At 53.4% G+C, this 22,642-nt stretch overlaps 1 protein-coding gene across 2 annotated transcripts in view; it reads left to right on the top strand.

The window, feature by feature from the left end:
• The first annotated feature begins 5,492 nt into the window (after positions 1 to 5,492).
• The window catches only part of LOC144950593 (protein kinase C alpha type-like), a 280,255-nt gene continuing 263,105 nt past the window's right edge, over positions 5,493 to 22,642 (top strand). For both annotated transcript variants that reach the window (XM_078880745.1, XM_078880744.1), the window contains exon 1: positions 5,493 to 6,366. In XM_078880745.1, the coding sequence (XP_078736871.1) occupies positions 6,209 to 6,366 (158 nt within the window). In that variant the 5' untranslated portion in view covers positions 5,493 to 6,208. The remainder of the gene's footprint in view (positions 6,367 to 22,642) is intronic.

Below are 22,642 nucleotides of genomic sequence, written 5' to 3'. Positions count from 1 at the left end.
CTACACTACGACGCGTTACGCCTACCACGTGCGCGGGTCACGTGACAGATGTGACGTCACAGCTCACTTGCCGTGCAAAAAATCAATGCGTTATTGAGCCCCCCCCCCCAAAAAGTGTACGGGTAGGGTACGGGTACGGCCGGGTACGGGTACCCATTTGCGACCCTGGTGCGGCCGGGTACGGGTAAGGAATCAAAACCCGTTTGCGACCTCTGGTGTGGATTCTAGATTTGAAGCCTTCGTGACTGCAAGGATTCATATTCTTAGTTTTTTTCGGTAATGTCACGTAGGTAAAAAATTTAAATTAATAAAAGTAAAATTAAAATAAAATAAAATCACGACGTTTCGGAGGCAACACAAGCTTCCGTCTTCAGGTGGAACAGTCACAGCACGATTGCTGTATCTCACTTGATACAGCTATCCGAAACGTCGTGATTTTATTTTATTTTTATTAATTTAATTTTTTACCTACGTGACTTTACCGAAAAAACCTAAGAACTCTGGTTAGTGGAGTCGGCTGATTGACCAATCATTGCGGTTTGCCCGCTCCGTCACTGGGTGGCGCTATAGGCACGCTTCATTAAAACAAAACATTGTGACTTAAAACTTTCGTGATCGCAAGGAATTCATATTCGTGGTTCTGTCGGTAAAGTAACGTCGATAGAAAATAAAAGAAAAAGAAAATAAAAAATATTTTCTATTTATTTTCTATTTTATAAAAAAATATTTTCAATTTATTATTTTTTAAATTATTTATGAGAAATTTTTAATTTATTTTTATTTTCTATCTTCGTCGCTTTACCGAAAGAACCAACAATACAAAAACATCGTGCTTTCACGCACCGCCAATTAACAGACCGACGAATCTCCTCTGTCCTTAAAAACAAAATGTGTTAACTCCAGTCTCTTCTCCGAGAGCCGCGTGTTGCTTTCATGCCTCCAATCGGACGTATAACGCGATGAATGTATTTAGGGAACACGTTTTTTTTACATGTATGTGTATATATTGCGAGTGCTAATTGAATATAATGAGATTGGGGGAACGGACCTGCATTGCTTTAAACCCATACGGTTTGTGCCGTATTCTTGTGCAGGGAAATTGAGTTTTCATGTCCATACGACGTACAACCGTTTCAACACGGGGCAGAAGCGAAACTTTTGTCTCTATGTGTTTATCCCTTGTGATTGGAACTTTGTAGGATGAACTTTGAGATGTATAAGAGGCACGGGGTGACCAACACGGTCTGAATTGGTCTGTAAAAAGGTCGGGCACTGATTAGGGGTTGGTTCTCTGTGTGAGTCTATAGGTCTCTGTGTGAGTCTATGGGTCTCTGTGCAAGTCTATGAGCCTCTCTGTGTGTCTGTGTGAGTCTATAGGTCTCTGTGTCAGTCTATGGGTCTCTGTGTGAGTCTATGGGTCTCTGTGTAAGTCTATGAGCCTCTCTGTGAGTCTGTGTGAGTCTATAGGTCTCTGTGTCAGTCTATGGGTCTCTGTGTGAGTCTATGGGTTTCTGTGTAAGTCTATGAGCCTCTCTGTGTGTCTGTGTGAGTCTATAGGTCTCTGTGTGAGTCTATGGGTCTCTGTGTGAGTCTATGGGTCTCTGTGTAAGTCTATGAGCCTCTCTGTGAGTCTATGGGTCTCTGTGTAAGTCTATGAGCCTCTCTGTGAGTCTGTGTGAGTCTATAGGTCTCTGTGTCAGTCTATGGGTCTCTGTGTGAGTCTATGGGTCTCTGTGTAAGTCTATGAGTCTCTCTGTGAGTCTGTGTGTGTCTACGTGTCTCCGTGTGAATCTATGGGTGGATCTCGAAGGAAGAGTGTTATTGCCAAACGTGTTGAATAATTTCTATGAATATCCTGTACTGGTCATAATACGTATTTGCAATTCATAAATCCGCCAATAGGTGTCCCACCCTTACAATGCAAGCTAAACGAGTTCTGCAGACACGAGTAATCCGTCAATTACAGGCGTAGTCGAGCGATAAATAAACAACCCTAATAGCCCATCAAAGACGCATTTCGCCGCTCTCCATGATAGTCGAAGTAAATTTGGACTTGCGAACAAATTGACTTACGAACAGACCCTCTGGACCCGAACGGAACGTAACTTGTTCGTAAGCAGAGGAGTCCCTGTGTAGCTATTTTTCAGCAAAGGTCGCAACCGGGTACCCGATACCCGTACCCTACCCGATACCCGTACCCGGCTGGGTACGGGTACCCGTTTGCGACCCTGGTGCGGCCGGGTACGGGTAAGGAATCAAAACCCGTTTGCGACCTCTGTTTTTCAGTATTGACCAGTTATTTAAAGCTTTCTCGTGACTGCAGGGATTCATGTTCTTGGTTCTTTCGGTAAAGTCACGTAGAAGGGAAATAATAAAATAATAAAAATAAAACATAATAAAATACAATTCTCACGACGTTTCGGCCACAACGCAAGCAGCCGTCCTCAGTTGAAGAACAGGGCTGTCGGAAAGACAGCGTCTGAAATCGTCGGAAAGACAGCGTCAGACGATGTCTTTCCAACAGCTCTGTTCTTCAACCTGAGGACGGCTGCTTGCGTTGTGGCCGAAACGTCGTGAGAATTATTTTATTATGTTTTATTTTTATTATTTTATTTTTTCCCTTCTACGTGACTTTGCCGAAAGAACCAAGAAGATCTGCTGTTGTTTTTGTTTTTAAACCGACCGTTCCAGCGTTCGTGCTCATCACTGAATGTGATTGGCTTCGTCTAGCAGTGGACAGATCATGGCCGATCATCACGATGATGACGACGACGATTTGCGTTTACGTATTTTGATGATGCCCAAATTCAGACATCCGCTTGTCTCAGCCGAACGCTTTCGTTCCACCAAATTATTTCATCGCCCGGTGCACACCGCGGCTCCACGCTTCAACCACGTGCGCGTTCTCATCTCGGCATGAGCACCACCACCACCACCCACCACCACCACCACCCACCCACCTCCCATTGCCATCCCTCCCTCCTGCTCCTCCCTCCACACGTGAACTCCCATCGGAATCACCCTCACACCGACATCGCATCCTCCCCACTCAGTGCTGCACGTACTGCCCGCCACCAGCACCACCACCAACCACAGGGCGCTTGCAATTTGGCTCTGAGTATGAACCCCACACACACACATGGCACGCCTGATCCTACTCCTCACACGTCAACTCACAACCGCATCACCACCACCCCCCACCCACCAACACCCCCACCCACCCACCACCCCCACCCACCAACACTCCCACACGCCCCTCCTACCCACGTCAACACACACCCACCCACCACCCCCACCCACCACCTCCACTACCACGCCCCTCCTCCCCACGTCAACTCCCACCCACCCACCAACACTCCCACCCACCACCACCCCCACCCACCAACACCACTACCACGCCCCTCCTCCCCACGTCAACTTCCACCCACCCACCAACACTCCCACCCACCACCACCCCCACCCACCAACACCACTAACACGCCCCTCCTCCCCACGTCAACTCACACCCACCCACATCCCCCACCCACCAACACCCCCACCCACCAACACCCCCACCCCCACCCACCACCCCCACTACCACGCCCCTCCTCCCCACGTCAACACACACCCACTACCACCCCCACCCACCAACACTCCCACACGCCCCTCCTCCCCACGTCACTCCCACCCACCCACCAACACCCCCACCCACCACCCCCACACCCACCACCACCCCCACCCACCACCCCCACTACCACGCCCCTCCTCCCCACGTCAACACACACCCACTACCACCCCCACCCACCAACACTCCCACACGCCCCTCCTCTCCACGTCACTCCCACCCACCCACCAACACCCCCACCCACCAACACCCCCACCCACCACCCCCACACCCACCACCACCCCCACCCACCACCCCCACTACCACGCCCCTCCTCCCCACGTCAACACACACCCACTACCACCCCCACCCACCAACACTCCCACACGCCCCTCCTCCCCACGTCACTCCCACCCACCCACCAACACCCCCACCCACCAACACCCCCACCCACCACCCCCACACCCACCACCACCCCCACCCACCACCCCCACTACCACGCCCCTCCTCCCCACGTCAACTCCCATCCACCAACACTCCCACACGCCTCTCCTACCCACGTCGACTCCCACCCACCACACCCACCAACACCCCCACCCACCACCACCCCCACCCACTACCACCGCCACCCCCACCCACCAACACCACTACCACGCCCCTCCTCCCCACGTCAACACACACCCACTACCACCCCCACCCACCAACACTCCCACACGCCCCTCCTCTCCACGTTACTCCCACCCACCCACCAACACCCCCACCCACCAACACCCCCACCCACCAACACCCCCACCACCAACACCCCCACCCACCAACACCCCCACCACGCCCCTCCTCCCCACGTCAACTCGCACACCCACCCACCACGAACATCCCCTTCCTCCCACCACCGCAATTGGCCGAGGCAAACGGAAAAAAGAATCTCTCGCCCCTCCTCATCCTCCTCCCGCATCCTCCATCCCCCTCCCGCCATTCGTCCTCTGCGCGATCTCAGCCGTTCCGTGCAGCAACTCCCCCCCCTCCTCCTCCTCCTCCCTTCCCTCTCGCTCATTGCAGCGAATCGCCGTACGGGGAACTCGAGGTGGTGGTGGGTAGTGGTAGTGGGTGGTGGGTGGTTGTTTAGGTGGTTGGTGGTGGTGGTGTTTCCCTGCGTGTGCCGTGCTCGTGTGTGGACGTTGTTGGGTTGGGCCAACCATCCACACCCCCCCCCTCTCCTCTCTCTCTCTGTCCATCGCTGGAGAATCAGCGAATGGTTTCTCCTCGTCGTCTTTACGCTCCAGAGAGGTTTAGCAGCGCGCCCTCGCCCTGGTTGACACGCAACGGACGGGGGGGGGAGGGGAGCGCGCGAGACCGGGAGACGGATCGAGAGACGGATCGAGTCACACGGCAAGAGAGAGAGACAGATCGAGCCACAGAGAGAGAGACAGACAGAGACAGTCACAGAGATTGAGCCACACACAGAGAGACAGACTGAGAGACAGAGAGAGATACCGAGAGAGATACCGAGAGACAGAGAGAGCCACACAGAGAGACAGACTGAGCCACACAGAGAGACAGACTGAGAGAGAGACACACACAGAGATTGAGCCACACACAGAGACAGCCTGAGAGACAGAGAGAGACCGATAGAGACAGTGATTGAGCCACACAGAGAGACACAGAGAGAGCCACAGAGATTGAGCCACACAGAGAGACAGAGAGAGAGACACACAGAGATTGAGCCACAGAGAGAGACAGAGAGAGAGACACAACACAGAGATTGAGCCACACACAGAGAGACAGATCGAGGAGGCACGGAGAGACGGGGGCACTATTTTTGTTTTTTCCGTGCGGTTGTTGGACGGTCTCTTTTTTTTCCTCTCGCCTGCCGCAGTTAAAGAGATTGAGGGGGTGGGTGGGTGGGGGAAAGAGTGAGAGAGAGAGAGAGGCAGGTTCATTGGTACGTTTTCTTTCCGTGTGTGTGGTCTCTTATATTACGTCTCCACACACACACACCGCCACCACCAGCGCCACACTTTGCACACCCGTGCCGCTTTACAACCGCCGCGCCAGACGCCGGACTTTGCCGCACTCGCTCCGAGCTTCCGCGTTGAGCACGACTCGGCGTGGGCAAGTTGCGGAACGTCGGACAAGAGCTTTAAGCATTCGTGGCGGTGGTGGTGGGGGTTGGGTGGCGATAATCGAATCGGCCACACACACACAGCCACACAGAGAGAGAGAGAGACACAGAGAGAGACACAGAGTGACAGAGAGAGACACAGAGACACACATAGAGACACAGAGAGACACAGAGAGACACACACAGAGACACACACAGAGAGAGACACACAGAGAGACACAGACAGACACACACACACAGCGTCTCGCTATCGACCTGTCTAAAATTAAATAACCGCCACAAAGACGGAGGGACTTGCCCATTCTCGCCTGTTTTAACAGCCTGGTCGGGCAGAGTGTGCTGTTAGTCGGGCCACCTGCACACACAGGAAGCCACGGGCGTGCAGGCGCGGCGTAAGAAGGTACAGCAAGTAGGTTGTCGGTAGCCTTCGCCAGCGAGAGAGAGAGGCGAACGCGAAGAGCACCACCACCACCACCAAACAACCAACCCCGACCATCGCCATCATCATGGCTGATACGATGGACGAATTCTTTGAAAATCCAAATCGCTTCGCGCGCAAGGGAGCCCTGAAGCAGAAGAACGTCTACGAGGTGAAAAACCACAAGTTCATCGCCAGGTTCTTCAAGCAGCCTACCTTCTGCAGCCACTGCACCGATTTCATCTGGTGAGCGAGACACAGCACTCACCCACCCAGCGACTCACCCACACAGCCACTCACTCACCCACCCAGCCACTCAGCCACTCACCCACCCACGCACCCAGCCACTCACCCAGCCACTCACCCAGCCACTCACCCACCCAGCCACTCACCCACCCAGCCACTCACCCATTCAGGCACTCACCCACCCATCCACTCAGCCAGCCACTCACCCACCCAGCCACTCAGCCAGCCACTCACCCACCCAGCCACTCAGCCAGCCACTCACCCACCCAGCCACTCACCCACGCAGCCACTCACCCACGCAGCCACTCACCCACCCAGCCACTCACCCACGCAGCCACTCACCCACGCAGCCACTCACCCACGCAGCCACTCACCCACGCAGCCACTCACCCACGCAGCCACTCACCCACCCAGCCACTCACCCACCCAGCCACTCACCCAGCCACTCACCCAGCCACCCACTCACCCATTCAGGCACTCACCCACCCATCCACTCAGCCACCCACTCACCCACCCAGCCACTCACTCAGCCAGCCACTCACCCACCCAGCCACTCACTCACCCAGCCACTCACTCACCCAGCCACTCATTCACCCACCCAGCCACTCACGCACCCAGCCACTCATCCACCCAGCCACTCATCCAGCCACCCACTCACCCACCCAGCCACCCACTCACCCACCCAGCCACCCACTCACCCACCCAGCCACTCACACACCCAGCCACTCACACACCCAGCCACCCACTCACCCACCCAGCCACTCATCCAGCCACTCACCTACCCAGCCACTCACCCACCCAGTCACTCACCCACCCAGCCACTCACCCACCCAGCCACTCACCCACCCAACCACTCACCCACCCAGCCACTCATCCAGCCACTCACCCATCCACTCAATCAACCAGCCACCCAGCCACTGACCCACCCAGCCACTCACTCACTCACCCAGCCAGCCACCCACCCACCCAGCCACTCAGCCACCCACCCACCCAGCCACTCAGCCACCCACCCAGCCACTCACTCACCCAGCCACCCACCCAGCCACTCACCTACCCAGCCACTCACTCACCCAGCCACTCACCCACCTCCACCCACCAACACAAAAAAGATGTAATAGATTATCACGTTCAAGCGCGATTTTTGGGGGTTTTTACCTTCCCCCCTAGAACTTCTCGCTGCTGTCGTGGGGTTGTTGTTGTTGTTGTTTGCATCGCTTGTTGTGCTGTTCTGACCCCCCCTCCCCCCCATGGACACGTGTGTGTGGGTGGGGGGGGGGAGAAAACACACAACCAAAGAGCTTTATAGCGCATCGGATTTCTCCCGCAGCGTAACCATTCTGATTGTGACAACAGGGTGGTTATATTGTACTCTTAGGTTCTTTCGGTAAAGTCACGTAGGTAAAATAATAATAATAAAATAAAATAATAAAATAAAATAACAAAATTTATTATGCTTTTATTTTTACTAAAAAAAAAATTCCTACGTGACTTTACCGAAAGAACCTTAGAGTATGAATCCTTGCGGTCACGAAAGCTTCAAATCTAGAATGGTTATATTCTGTTCAAATATCTATGAAAGAATCTATCTGCCGGAAGACCCTAAACAATATGAATTCCTGCACTCACGAAAGCTTTAAGTCAACATTTTTTTAGCCTTCGTGGCATCGAAACAGTTGCGTTATAAGATGTTCAAACGACGAACAGAAACCACATTGATTCCTGGCGTCTGCATGAAACACACGCCCGCTACTTGCGCTGAGAATGCAATCAAACAAAACAACAACACCAACAACAAACCCGTGCTCTGATAATGTAATAAATATATATTAGCCATCGTCTTGGAAACCGATTGGGCCACACCAGGGACGGCTTTCTAAGTGTTTTAATCGCCAGAAAGGGTCCAAATGTATTGTCATATGTTGATACAGGTTACACGCCGAGCGAAAACTGCCCCGATGTTGCCGTGTTTGTGTTCGCGTGTTCATTGTGAATAACGCGTGCAATTAATGCAATATCAGTATTCGTTGACAAAAACATTCTTTGGTGTTTTAACGTCTTAGCACGACTGTCTTAATTCGCCAGATAGGGTAATAACAACAACAACCAACAACAAAAGCCACACCTATATTGTTAAATTTTGATACTGGCTCGAAATTTTTCCCGTATTATTCTGATCGCGAGAAGCTGTAGTATTAGGGTTGGCTTCAGGTTTGCGTCTGGGGGCGTTTGCGTCTTAACACAAAACCCTTTCGCCTGCATCATCGGCGCCTGTAACAGAGAGGCGGGTGGAGTGGGGGGGGGTGATGGTGGTGATGGGTGAGGTCGCGTACATTTTAAAATGTTGAGTCGTAAAACGCACACACTAACCCGAGCACCGAGCGGGTTAGTAACACAACGGTGGTGTGTGGGGGGGGGGTCACGTTGCTTGTGTAGCGCGCACGCTCACCTATTGTGTGCCGTGCGTGTTGGGAGAGTGGAAAAACCCCACCAACAACATTTGCAATTGGACTTGCCCGCCCGGTGATCAACAACAACAACAACCATCAGCATCATCATCAGCATCATCATCAGCATCAGCATCATCAGCATCATCATCAGCATCATCATCAGCAGCATCATCAGCATCATCATCATCAGTATCAGTATCAGCATCATCATCAGCATCATCATCAGCATCATCATCAGCATCATCATCAGCATCATCATCAGCATCATCATCAGCATCATCATCAGTATCAGTATCATCATCATCAGCATCATCATCAGTATCATCATCATCAGTATCAGTATCATCATCATCAGCATCATCATCAGTATCAGTATCATCATCAGCATCATCATCAGCATCATCATCAGCATCATCATCATCAGCAGCATCATCAGCAGCATCATCAGCAGCATCATCAGCAGCATCATCAGCATCATCATCAGCATCATCATCATCAGCATCATCATCAGCATCATCATCAGCATCATCATCAGCATCATCAGCATCATCATCAGGCGACAGTCACAGAGTTTTGGGGAGAGAAATCCTCCAGCGAGGACTCCTTGAACGCGAAGCAGGAATTAATGATCTTTGGGTCCAAATGAATAAAAAAAATCAAATGATCAAAAAACTACGACGTTTCGATCGCAACACACGCGATCGTTATCAGATCGACGATCGATCGTGTTGTGATGGAATCGTTGTAGTTTTCTGTTCATTCATTTTTTATTCATTCCAACCCATCGACGTTTCTTTACCGAAAGACCCACAGAACACTCCTCCGCGTTCTGCCGGTCTCTTGTTATAGGTGATATTTGTCGCGCGAAAGGCAAAACGGAACACGATCTTTCCCGTGGGGGGGTTCCTGAGCACCGCGTGGCGATTTTATTTTAAAGAGCAAACCCGCAGGCAGGAAGGATGACGACGAGGATGATGATGATGATGATTTTTGCACAATTCTGTGCGAGTCGCGTAATGAAGCTGGTTGTTGTGGTTGTTGTGGTGCAGCAACAACAACAACAACCACAACAACAACAAACAGCGTCATCGGACACTCGAATTGTTGATGATATTTTTAGGTTTTTTTCGGTAAAGTCACGTAGGTAAAAAATTAAAATTAATAAAAGTAAAATAAAATAAAAATCACGACGTTTCGGCAGCAACACAAGCTTCCGTCTTCAGATGGAACAGTCACAGCATGATAGCTGTATCAAGTGATACAGCTATGTTTTTTTATTGTTTTATATATCAAGCGATACAGCTATCGTGCTGTGACTGTTCCACCTGAAGACGGAAGCTTGTGTTGCCTCCGAAACGTCGTGATTTTTATTTTATTTTTATTTATTTTAATTTTTTACTTGATACAGCAATCGTGCTGTGACGGTTCCACCTGAAGACGGAAGCTTGTGTTGCCTCCGAAACGTCGTGATTTTTATTTTATTTTTATTTATTTAAATTTTTTACTTGATACAGCAATCGTGCTGTGACGGTTCCACCTGAAGACGGAGGCTTGTGATGCCTCCGAAACGTCGTGATTTTTATTTTATTTTTATTTTTTACTTGATACAGCAATCGTGCTGTGACGGTTCCACCTGAAGACGGAAGCTTGTGTTGCCTCCGAAACGTCGTGATTTTTATTTTAATTTTTATTTTACTTTAATTAATTTTAAATTTTTTACCTACGTGACTTTACCGAAAAAAACCTAAGAATATGAATCCTTGCAGTCACGAAAGCTTCAAATCTAGACTTGTTGATGATACGCTCCGACACGCGTGAACTTTAATCGGGACCACGTTCTGACTAAATCTGTCCGGGCCGGGTGGTGGAGGGTCAAACGACACAAACATCTGCGTTTACCACCATCTCGACATCTGACCCACCCCCTACCCAACCCAACCCAACCCACCCCCTCCATAGAAAAAAAAAACCACACAACCTTCATTCTGCTTTTATCTATTTTACTTTTCTGAAGCCGGATATATATTGGGGCGGGGGGGGGGCGTTAGAGGAAAGTGGCGTTTGTGGTTATTGACAGCGAGCGGCAGAGGTCGCAACCGGGTACCCGATACCCGTACCCTACCCGATACCCGGCTACCCGTACCCGGCCGGGTACGGGTACCCGTTTGCGACCCTGGTGCAGCCGGGTACGGGTACGGGTAGGCCGTGAGTCACTGGTGAGTCACCGTTTGTCACTCATTTCCCAACGTCTTGTCTCTTCTCACAATTCAAGTTCCTAAAATCAACCCACCCGCGCCTGCAACATGGCTTCATCCCAGAGGTCGCAATCTGGTACGCGATACCCGTACCCTACCCGTACCCGGCCGGGTATCGGATAGGGTACGGGTACGGCCGGGTACGGGTACCCGTTTGCGACCCTGGTGCGGCCGGGTACGGGTAAGGAATCAAAACCCGTTTGCAACATCTGGCGAGCGGTGACAAATAATTTGCCGTGTCTCCTCTGACCCTTTGTTGGGATGGCGCTACCAGTTGAGAATTTAACACCGTAGCAGCAGCAGCAGCAGTAGTAGCAGCAGTAGCAGCAGCAGTAGCAGCAGTAGAAGCAGCAGCAGCAGCAGCAGGCTTTCGCCACAAATGTTATCCGTGAGAGGGTGGGTTGTTTTTTTTTTGGGGGGGGGAGCTGGATCCCGTAAAATATCAATGTTGTGTCGTTAAACCCGCCACCACGCGACCACGCAGCCAATTGGTAAGGGTTGTGTCACGTAGACACGGAACGTGCCGGTTAGTTACTAGCAGAGCACACACACCGGTTGTGTGGTGGAGAGTAAACCCACTACAACATGAACAAGTGTAGTGTATAGTGTAGTGTAGAGTGTAGTGTATAGTGCAGTGTATAGTGTAGTGTATAGTTCAGCACACACCGGTTGTGTGGTGGAGAGTAAACCCACTACAACATTTACAATTGTAGTGTATAGTGTAGTATAGTGTAGTGTGTAGTGTATAGTGTAGTGTATAGTGTAGTGAATAGTGTAGTGTATAGTGTAGTATACTAGTTCAGTACTAACTGGTTGTGTGTTAGAAAGTAAACCCACTACAACATTTACAAGTGTAGTGTAGTGTATAGTGTAGTGTATAGTGTAGTGTATAGTGTAGTGTATAGTGCAGTGTGTAGTGTAGTACACTAGTTCAGTACTAACTGGCTGTGTGCTGGAGAGTAAACCCACTGCAACATTTACAATTGTAGTGTATAGTGTAGTATAGTGTAGTGTATAGTGTAGTGTATAGTGTAGTGTATAGTGTAGTGTATAGTGTAGTATACTAGTTCAGTACTAACTGGTTGTGTGTTAGAAAGTAAACCCACTACAACATTTACAATTGTAGTGTATAGTGTAGTGTGTAGTGCAGTGTGTAGTGTAGTGTATAGTGTAATGTATAGTGTAGTATACTAGTTCAGTACTAACTGGCTGTGTGCTGGAGAGTAAACCCACTGCAACATTTACAATTGTAGTGTATAGTGTAGTAAACTATTACAGTACTGGCTGTGTGCTGGAGAGTAAACCCACTGCAACATTTACAATTCGAGTAGCGTGACCTTTCGCCAGTAATTACCACAACGGCTCCAGCATCATCAGGAGACAGCCACAGATTTGTGTCCGGCTGTGCGGGTGGTGGCGGGTTTAGCGACACATTCACACTCAAGCCATCTCACCTTGAAAACCTCCATCATGGGGCGTGAGGATTGCTTGCAAAGCACCTCCAGCCACTGCCCAGGACCGCCTTTGTCTCTCTCCCCATCTCCCACCACCACCACCCACCACCACCCACTACCACCACCCACCACCACCCACCACCCACCACCACCCACCACCACCACCCACCACCACCCACTACCACCACCACCACCCACTACCACCCACTACCACCACCACCCACCACCACCAACACCCACCACCACCCACTACCACCACCACCCACCACCACCAACACCCACCACCACCCACTACCACCACCACCCACCACCACCCACCCACCACCACCACCCACTACCACCCACTACCACCACCACCCACCACCACCCACCACCACCACCACCCACTACCACCCACCACCACCACCCACCCACCACCACCCACCACCACTCACTACCACCACCACCACTCACTACCACCACCACCCACCCACCACCACCCACTACCACCCACCACCACCACCCACCACCACCACCCACCACCACTCACTACCACCCACCCACCACCACCACCACCCACCACCACCACTCACTACCACCACCCACCACCCACCACCACCCACTACCACCCACCACCACCACCCACCACCACCACCCACCACCACTCACTACCACCACCACCACCCACTACCACCACCACCCACCACCACCCACCACCACCACCCACCCACCACCACCCACCACCACCACCCACTACCACCCACCACCACCACCCACCACCACCCACCACCACCACCCACCACCCACTACCACCCACCACCACCACCCACCACCACCCACCACCACCACCCACCCACCACCACCCACCACCACCACCCACCCACCACCACCACCCACCACCACCACCCACTACCACCCACCACCACCACCCACCACCACCCACCACCACCACCCACCACCCACTACCACCCACCACCACCCACCACCACCACCCACCCACCACCACCACCCACCACCACCACCCACTACCACCCACCACCACCACCCACCACCACCCACCACCACCACCCACCACCACCACCCACCACCCACTACCACCCACCACCACCCACCACCACCACCCACCCACCACCACCACCCACCACCACCACCCACTACCACCCACCACCACCACCCACCAACACCCACCACCACCCACCACCCACCACCACCACTCACTACCACCACCCACCACCCACCACCACCACCCACCCACCACCACCCACCACCACCACCCACCCACCACCACTCACTACCACCACCACCACCCACTACCACCACCACCCACCACCACCCACCACCACCACCCACCCACCACCACCCACCACCACCACCCACCCACCACCACCACCCACCACCACCACCCACTACCACCCACCACCACCACCCACCACCACCCACCACCACCACCCACCACCCACTACCACCCACTACCACCACCACCCACCACCACCCACCACCACCACCCACCGCCACCACCCACCGCCACCACCCACCCACCACCACCACCCACCACCACCACCCACTACCACCCACCACCACCACCCACCACCACCCACCACCACCCACTACCACCACCACCCACCCACCACCACCCACCACCACCACCCACCCACCACCACCACCCACCACCACCACCCACCACCACCCACCACCCACCACCTACCACCACCTACCACCACCACCACCCACCACCACCACCCACCACCACCACCCACCACCCACCACCCACCACCCACCACCACCACCCACCACCACCACCCACTACCACCACCCACCACCACCCACTACCACCACCACCACCCACCACCACCCACCACCCACCACCTACCACCACCTACCACCACCACCACCCACCACCACCACCCACCACCACCACCCACCACCCACCACCCACCACCCACCACCACCACCCACCACCACCACCCACTACCACCACCCACCACCACCCACTACCACCACCACCACCCACCACCACCACCCACCACCACCACCCACCACCACCCACCACCACCCACCACCTACCACCACCTACCACCACCACCACCCACCACCACCACCCACCACCACCACCCACCACCCACCACCCACCACCCACCACCACCACTGCAATCCTGGTGATTATTTCCAGGTGGCTTGTGACACGTGTGTTTGTTGGTCATGCGGAGAGTGACTGCCACCACCGCCACCCACCACCACCACCGCCGCCGCTGCTGCTGCTGTTAATTCTAGATTTGAAGCTTTCGTGACTGCAAGGATTCATATTCTTAGGTTCTTTCGGTAAAGTCACGTAGGTAAAAAATTAAAATTAATAAAAGTAAACATATTTTTATTTTACTTTTATTAATATACATTTTTTTACCTACGTCACTTTACCGAAAGAACCTAAGAATATGCTGCTGCTGTGTTTGCAGCGCTTCGAGATCCTCGATGAAGGGCCGCTTTACAAATGTAATCGTCGTCGTCGTTATTTTTATTTCGCGCCGGCCGTAAGCGGACATCGACCGCTCAGTTCCGCCGGAGAGCTGCTCGTAGCTGGGCTTGACCGACCCCCCCCCCCCTCCCACCACCGCTGCTTGACCTGGCGAGCGAATCCACGACAGCGACTGCCGGCAAGTGGCGGTGACGGCGCTTGCGCCAGGCTGGGTGCACCTCCATAAAGACAAAGAACCCTCCACGCGCCTCCGCCGTGTAGCCTGCAACAGGCCGCTGGGAGCAAGCGCTGTCAGTGAGCGGCACCCTGTGGTGCACGAGAGGGTGGGGTTTGGGCAGCAACCACGCCCGGCCGCCTTTGTCTCCCCAGAGACCCCGTGGGGGTCACCCAGAGACCCAGTGGGGGTCACCCAGAGACCCCAGTGGGGATCACCCAGAGACCCCGTGGGGATCACCCAGAGACCCCAGTGGGGGTCACCCAGAGACCCCAGTGGGATCACCCAGAGACCCCGTGGGGATCACCCAGAGACCCCGTGGGGGTCACCCAGAGACCCCAGTGGGGATCACCCAGAGACCCCGTGGGGATCACCCAGAGACCCCAGTGGGGATCACCCAGAGACCCCGTGGGGATCACCCAGAGACCCCGTGGGGGTCACCCAGAGACCCCGTGGGGATCACCCAGAGACCCCGGGGGGGTCACCCAGAGACCCCAGTGGGGATCACCCAGAGACCCCGTGGGGATCACCCAGAGACCCCGTGGGGGTCACCCAGAGACCCCGTGGGGATCACCCAGAGACCCCGGGGGGGTCACCCAGAGACCCCGTGGGGGTCACCCAGAGACCCCAGTGGGGATCACCCAGAGACCCCGTGGGGATCACCCAGAGACCCCGGGGGGGATCACCCAGAGACCCCGTGGGGGTCACCCAGAGACCCCGTGGGGGTCACCCAGAGACCCCAGTGGGGATCACCCAGAGACCCCAGTGGGGATCACCCAGAGACCCCGTGGGGATCACCCAGAGACCCCAGTGGGGATCACCCAGAGACCCCGTGGGGATCACCCAGAGACCCCGTGGGGATCACCCAGAGACCCCGTGGGGGTCACCCAGAGACCCCGTGGGGGTCACCCAGAGACCCCGTGGGGATCACCCAGAGACCCCGTGGGGATCACCCAGAGACCCCAGTGGGGATCACCCAGAGACCCCGTGGGGATCACCCAGAGACCCCGTGGGGGTCACCCAGAGACCCCGTGGGGGTCACCCAGAGACCCCGTGGGGGTCACCCAGAGACCCCAGTGGGATCACCCAGAGACCCCGGTTGGGGTCACCGTGGGGTAGGCTCAGAGCCGCTGAGCCCACCACTCAGCACCTCGAAGCCACCAAAACGAAGAGTCCCAACCAGAGGTCGCAAACGGGTTTTGATTCCTTACCCGTACCCGTGCCCATACCCGGCCGCACCAGAGTCGCAAACGGGTACCCGTACCCGGCCGTACCCGTACCCTACCCGTACCCGGCCGGGTACGGGTAGGGTACGGGTATCGGGTACCCGATTGCGACCTCTGGGATGAAGCCATGTTGCAGGCGCGGGTGGGTTGATTCTAGGAACTTGAATTGTGAGAAGAGACAAGACGTTGGGAAATGAGTGACAAACGGTGACTCGCCAGTGACTCGCGGCCTACCCGTACCCGTACCCGGCCGCACCAGGGTCGCATACGGGTAGCCGGGTATCGGGTAGGGTACGGGTATCGGGTACCCGGTTTGCGACCTCTGGTCCCAACCCTGTAGCCTTGACGGACTGTAGGGGGCAAGTGCTGCTAGCGAGCGGCACCTGTGAAGGCTGGCACGGCTCATGAGGGGGCGGGGGGTGGGTGAGTGGCCAGCAACCACGCCCGGCCGCCTTTGTCTCCCCCGACTCCCCCCCCCCCCGACCCCCCGCCGACGGCGGCGAGGTTTTTACGCACCGCACCGGGTACTCGTTCGAGGCCGAGCCGACCTAGGGGAGAGCCCAGGACCGGTTCGGATAATCGTCGCCGGTGTTGGCCGCGAGCGGGAAATCGAACTCTGCTCGCCGGGTGAGCGGCGCGGTGGCGCGGCGCGGCGCTAACCGCTGCGCCACCGCTCCCTGCAACACGCGCCCGGCACGGAGAGATCGCCAACGCCCCCCGGGGTCTTTGCGGTTGCGGTGGATGCCGTAAGTCGCCTCTTAATAGTTCGGCTAATTGCGAATAATCGCTCGTCCACTCCGACTAAGTGCGAGTATCGATTTGCTACTTGTTGAAGTGTGGGCTTGTAACCCACTCCCCCACCCACCTACCCACTCCCCCCCACCTACCCACCCACCTACCCACCTACCACCCACCTACCCACTCTCCCACCCACCTACCCTCCTACCCACCCACCTAACCACTCCACCATCTACCCACTCCCCCACCTACCCACTCACCCACCTACCCTCCTACCCACCCACCTACCCACTCTCCCACCCACCTACCCACCCACCCACCTAACCACTCCACCACCCACCTACCCACATACCCACCCACCTACTCACCAACCCACCGACTCACCTACCCACTCCCCCACTCACCCACCCACCCACCTACCCACCCACCCATTCCCCCACCTACCCACCTACCTACCCACTCTCCCCACCCACCTATCCACCCACCCACCTAACCACTCCACCACCCACCTACCCACATACCCACCCACCTACCCACCAACCCACCTACCCACTCCCCAACCTACCCACTCCCCCACTCACCCACCCACTCACCCACCCACCTACCCACCTACCCACCTACCCACCTACCCACTCAATAAATGAGGTCGCCCCAAATGTGACGGACCCCCCTGCCAGCAGAGTCAGCAGGCCGTGAGCTTGCAACGGCAGCAGTCTCGAGTGACAGGAACCACAGTACCCGGGTCACAGGTTCCACAGACCCGAGTGACAGGAACCACAGTACCCGGGTCACAGGTTCCACAGACCCGAGTGACAGGAACCACAGTACCCGGGTCACAGGTTCCACAGACCCGAGTGACAGGAACCACAGTACCCGGGTCACAGGTTCCACAGACCCGAGTGACAGGAACCACAGTACCCGGGTCACAGGTTCCACAGACCCGAGTGACAGGAACCACAGTACCCGGGTCACAGGTTCCACAGACCCGAGTGACAGGAACCACACTACCCGGGTCACAGGTTCCACAGACCCGAGTGACAGGAACCACAGTACCCGGGTCACAGGTTCCACAGACCCGAGTGACAGCTACTGCAGTACCTGGATGACAGGGACCGCAGTACCCCGATGAGTGCCTCACGTACTGCCCCACGGGGCCACTCCACTGCTGGATGACTGCCTCCCGTGCCTATATAAAGCCACAACAGCGGATCGTTTTCTCACCCGAAGACGGACGCTTGTGTTGCGATCGAAACGTCGTGTTTTCTTTGCTTGTTTTTTTCCCTCTCCACGTGACTTTTTACCGAAAGAACGAGCGGGTCGTAGGCAATTCGATTTTTTTTTTTGCCTTTTGACGTGCGATCGGTTAGAGATGCCGTGAAGCGTCAGGTAAAGCGTCAGTGCGTCCTCGTTCCCGTGCGACGCACACACTCGCAGCTTGTGGCGCTGCTGCAGCGTGGAATTGGCACGTCCAGTTCGCAACGGTGGACGAACCTTTCCGACTGACCGTGCCGTGTCGGGTCAACGTGGCCGTACGACGCGGGCTGCGGTTTACGCGATATTCCTTGGGTCCACCATTGGAACCTCATTTGCCAGAAGAAAAAATATGATGATTGGTTTTTTTACCCTTTTATCTGGCAACAAAAATGACACCTTTTTTTTTACAAGGAGTCATGTTTGCATTGACCACAATACCTGCAGTCATAATGCAAACGAAAAACATAACTCTGATGATATATGCACTGTCCTTGAAGTTGATTGGTCCACTCCCGAGACAGCTTTCCTTAGAGCCTAGTCTCACATGGTGTTGGACCAGATGACGCCAAAAGGCGCACAACTCAAAGACAATGCACCATCAGAGTATGAGAGCTCGGGGTAAAGCATTTACACCATTGGAACCTCCTTTGCCAGTAAAAAATATGATAATTGTTTTTTTACCCTTTTATCTGGCAACAAAACTGACACCTTTTTTACAAGGAGTCATGTTTGCATTGACCACAATACCTGCAGTCGTAATGCAAACGAAAAACCACAACTCTGATAATGTGTGCACTGTCCTTGAAGTTGATTGGTCCACACCCAAATATCATTCCTTGGGTCTTTCGGTAAAGTCACAGAGACCAAAACAATTTTTTTTATTTTCGATGACGACTGGCTTGTGTTGCGATCGAAACGTCGTCTTTCGTACATTTGTGTTTGTCCTTCGTGATTTTACCGAAAGACCCAAAGAATAAGAATCCCTGCAGTGGCGAAAGCTTTCAGTCAAGATGCTTCACGCGATGTCTCTAAGTAGTGGCTCTTTTTTATTGTTTTCAGAAGTGACCACGTGGTTCTCACAAATGATAGCCCAATGGACGCGGCTCATGATGATGATGATCATGATGATGATGATTATCATGATGATGATGATGATCATGATCATCATCATCATCATGATGATGATAAATATCATCATGATGATGATAAATATCATCATCGTCGTCGCGTGGAAATTTATAGCGGCGGGCAAACACTCGATGAACGCGTGACATCGATTCTCGACGTGGAGGGAGGGGAAAAAGCGGAAGCCCCGGAGGAAAACATCAACGCGACCACGGGGATGGAGAGAGAGAGAGACACGCAAACTCCAAATACACAGCAGCAGGCGTCAGGACCTTGATCGAACCCACGACCTCCTGTGTACCAGGCGAGGTAGTCAACATCTCCTAGCCACCGTGATGATGATGAGAGAGAGAGAAAGATGCAAACTCCAAATCTACAGCAGCAGGCGTCAGGGTCGGGATCAAACCCACGACCTCCTGTACACCAGGCGAGGTAGTTAACATCTCCTAGCCACCGTGATGATGATGATGAGAGAGAGACACACAAACTCCAAATACACAGCAGGTGTAAGGCTCGGGATCGAACACATGACCTCCTGTATACCAGGCGAGGTCGTTAACATCTCCTAGCCACCGTGATGATGATGACATAGACACAAACTCCAAATATACAGCAGGCGTCGTCAGGACCTTGATCGAACCCACGACCTCCTGTACACCCGGCGAGGTAGTTAACATCTCGCCGCCCGAAGAGCAACACGAAACGTGATCATACCCACTAATTGGCATTTACCGACCGACAGCTCCCAATGAATCACTGCGGCAGCAGCGGCCGATTAAGGCCGGGCGATCTTTAAACATCGCTCGCAGCAGCAGCGTCGCACAAATCGACGGCTCCACCCCCCCCCCCCCGTCGAGCCAGAGGCTCGTTTGCGTTCACCTCTTGACGCCACGGCAACGCCGCTGAAGGCGGTGGTGGGAAATTACACGTTCCCATGCCGGGAGACGGTGTTTCGCGTATTATTGACCTTCCCCCCCCCACCACCCCCGGAGTGAGTGTGTGTGTGTGTGTAAGTAAGTGTGTGTGTGTGTGCGCGTGTGTGTAAGTGAGTATGAGAGTGTGAGTGTGTGTGAGTGTATGTGAGTGAGAGTGTGTGTGAGTGTGTGAAAGTGAGTGTGTGAGTGAGTGAGTGTGTGAGTGAGTGTGTGTGTGAGTGAGTGTTTGAGTGTGTAAGTGTGTGATTGTGTGTGATTGTGTGTGAGTGAGTGTGTGAGTGTGTGAGTGAGTGTGTGAGTGTGTGTAAGTGTGTTAGTGAGCGTGTGAGTGTGTGGTGTGAGTGTGTGTGAGTGAGTGTGTGTAAGTGTGTGTGTGTAAGTGAGTGAGTGTGTGTACGTGAGTGTGTGTGAGTGAGTGTGTGAGTGTATGAGTGTGTGTAAGTGTGTGTGTAAGTGTGTTAGTAAGTGTGTGAGTGTGTGAGTGAGTGTGTGAGTGTGTGTGTGAGTGAGTGTGTGTGTAAGTGTGTTAGTAAGTGTGTGAGTGATGAGGATGTGAGGCTGGTTTATAAATTGATCGGTGCCCCGACCACAGCTCCACCCGCCGCCGTTGTGTTTTTTGGCTTCCCCAATTCCCCCCCCACCGCCCCCCCCCACCGCCCCCCCCCCCCACCGCCCCCACCGCCCCCCCCCCCACCGCCCCCCCCCCCACCGCCCCCCCACCGCCCCCCCCCACCGCCCCCCCACCGCCCCCCCCCCACCGCCCCCCCACCGCCCCCCCCCCACCGCCCCCCCACCGCCCCCCCACCGCCCCCCCCCACCCCCCGCTGCTCGCTGCCGAAAAAGCGCCACGCTCCACTTTGTTCGGCCGGAGGATTTACACTTCCCCCCAAATTATAGTTTAGTGTATAGTGTAGTGTATAGTAGTGTAGTGTATATAGTAGTGTATAGTAGTATAGTGTATAGTGTAGTGTATAGTAGTGTAGTGTATAGTAGTGTAGTGTATAGTGTAGTGTATAGTGTAGTGTATAGTAGTGTAGTGTATATAGTAGTGTATTGTAGTATAGTGTATAGTGTAGTGTATAGTAGTGTAGTGTATAGTAGTGTAGTGTATAGTGTAGTGTATAGTGTAGTGTATAGTAGTGTAGTGTATATAGTAGTGTATAGTAGTATAGTGTATAGTGTAGTGTATAGTAGTGTAGTGTATAGTGTAGTGTATAGTGTAGTGTATAGTAGTGTAGTGTATATAGTAGTGTATAGTAGTATAGTGTATAGTGTAGTGTATAGTAGTGTAGTGTATAGTGTATAGTGTAGTGTATAGTAGTGTAGTGTATATAGTAGTGTATAGTAGTATAGTGTATAGTGTAGTGTATAGTAGTGTAGTGTATAGTGTAGTGTATAGTGTAGTGTATAGTAGTGTAGTGTATAGTGTAGTGTATAGTAGTATAGTGTATATAGTAGTGTATAGTAGTGTAGTGTATAGTGTAGTGTATAGTGTAGTGTATAGTAGTGTAGTGTATAGTGTAGTGTATAGCAGTGTAGTGTATAGTGTAGTGTATAGTAGTGTAGTGTATATAGTAGTGTATAGTAGTGTAGTGTATAGTGTAGTGTATAGTGTAGTGTATAGTGTAGTGTATAGTGTAGTGTATAGTGTAGTGTATAGTAGTGTAGTGTATAGTGTAGTGTATAGCAGTGTAGTGTATAGTGTAGTGTATATAGTAGTGTATAGTAGTATAGTGTATATTAGTGTAGTGTATAGTAGTGTAGTGTATAGTAGTGTAGTGTATAGTAGTGTATTGTAGTGTAGTGTATTGTAGTGTAGTGTATTGTAGTGTAGTGTATGGTGTAGTGTATTGTAGTGTAGTGTATGGTGTAGTGTATGGTGTAGTGTGTAGTTCATGTGCCGGGTAGGTTCAAGATGAATACGCCACGGGAGGCAAGGTCTGGGCTAGGGGCGCGTGATTGAGGAGGGTGCATTGCGATTACTTTGCCGAGCGCTTTGCTGATTCATCATTAGACCTCCTTTGCCAGTACCAAAATATAATAATAGGGGGTTTTTCCCCTTTTTTCTGGGACAACACTACTGAAACCTTTTTACGAGGATTCATGTCTGCATTAACCACAATTCCACACTATGGGAACCTCATTTGCCAGTAAAAAAATATGATAATTGGTTCTT

This window comes from Lampetra fluviatilis, chromosome 58, assembly GCF_964198595.1.
Source record: "Lampetra fluviatilis chromosome 58, kcLamFluv1.1, whole genome shotgun sequence".
Lineage (NCBI taxonomy): Eukaryota > Metazoa > Chordata > Hyperoartia > Petromyzontiformes > Petromyzontidae > Lampetra > Lampetra fluviatilis.
Note: the sequence above shows the minus strand (reverse complement) of the source record. Positions and strands in the feature narration are given on the sequence as shown.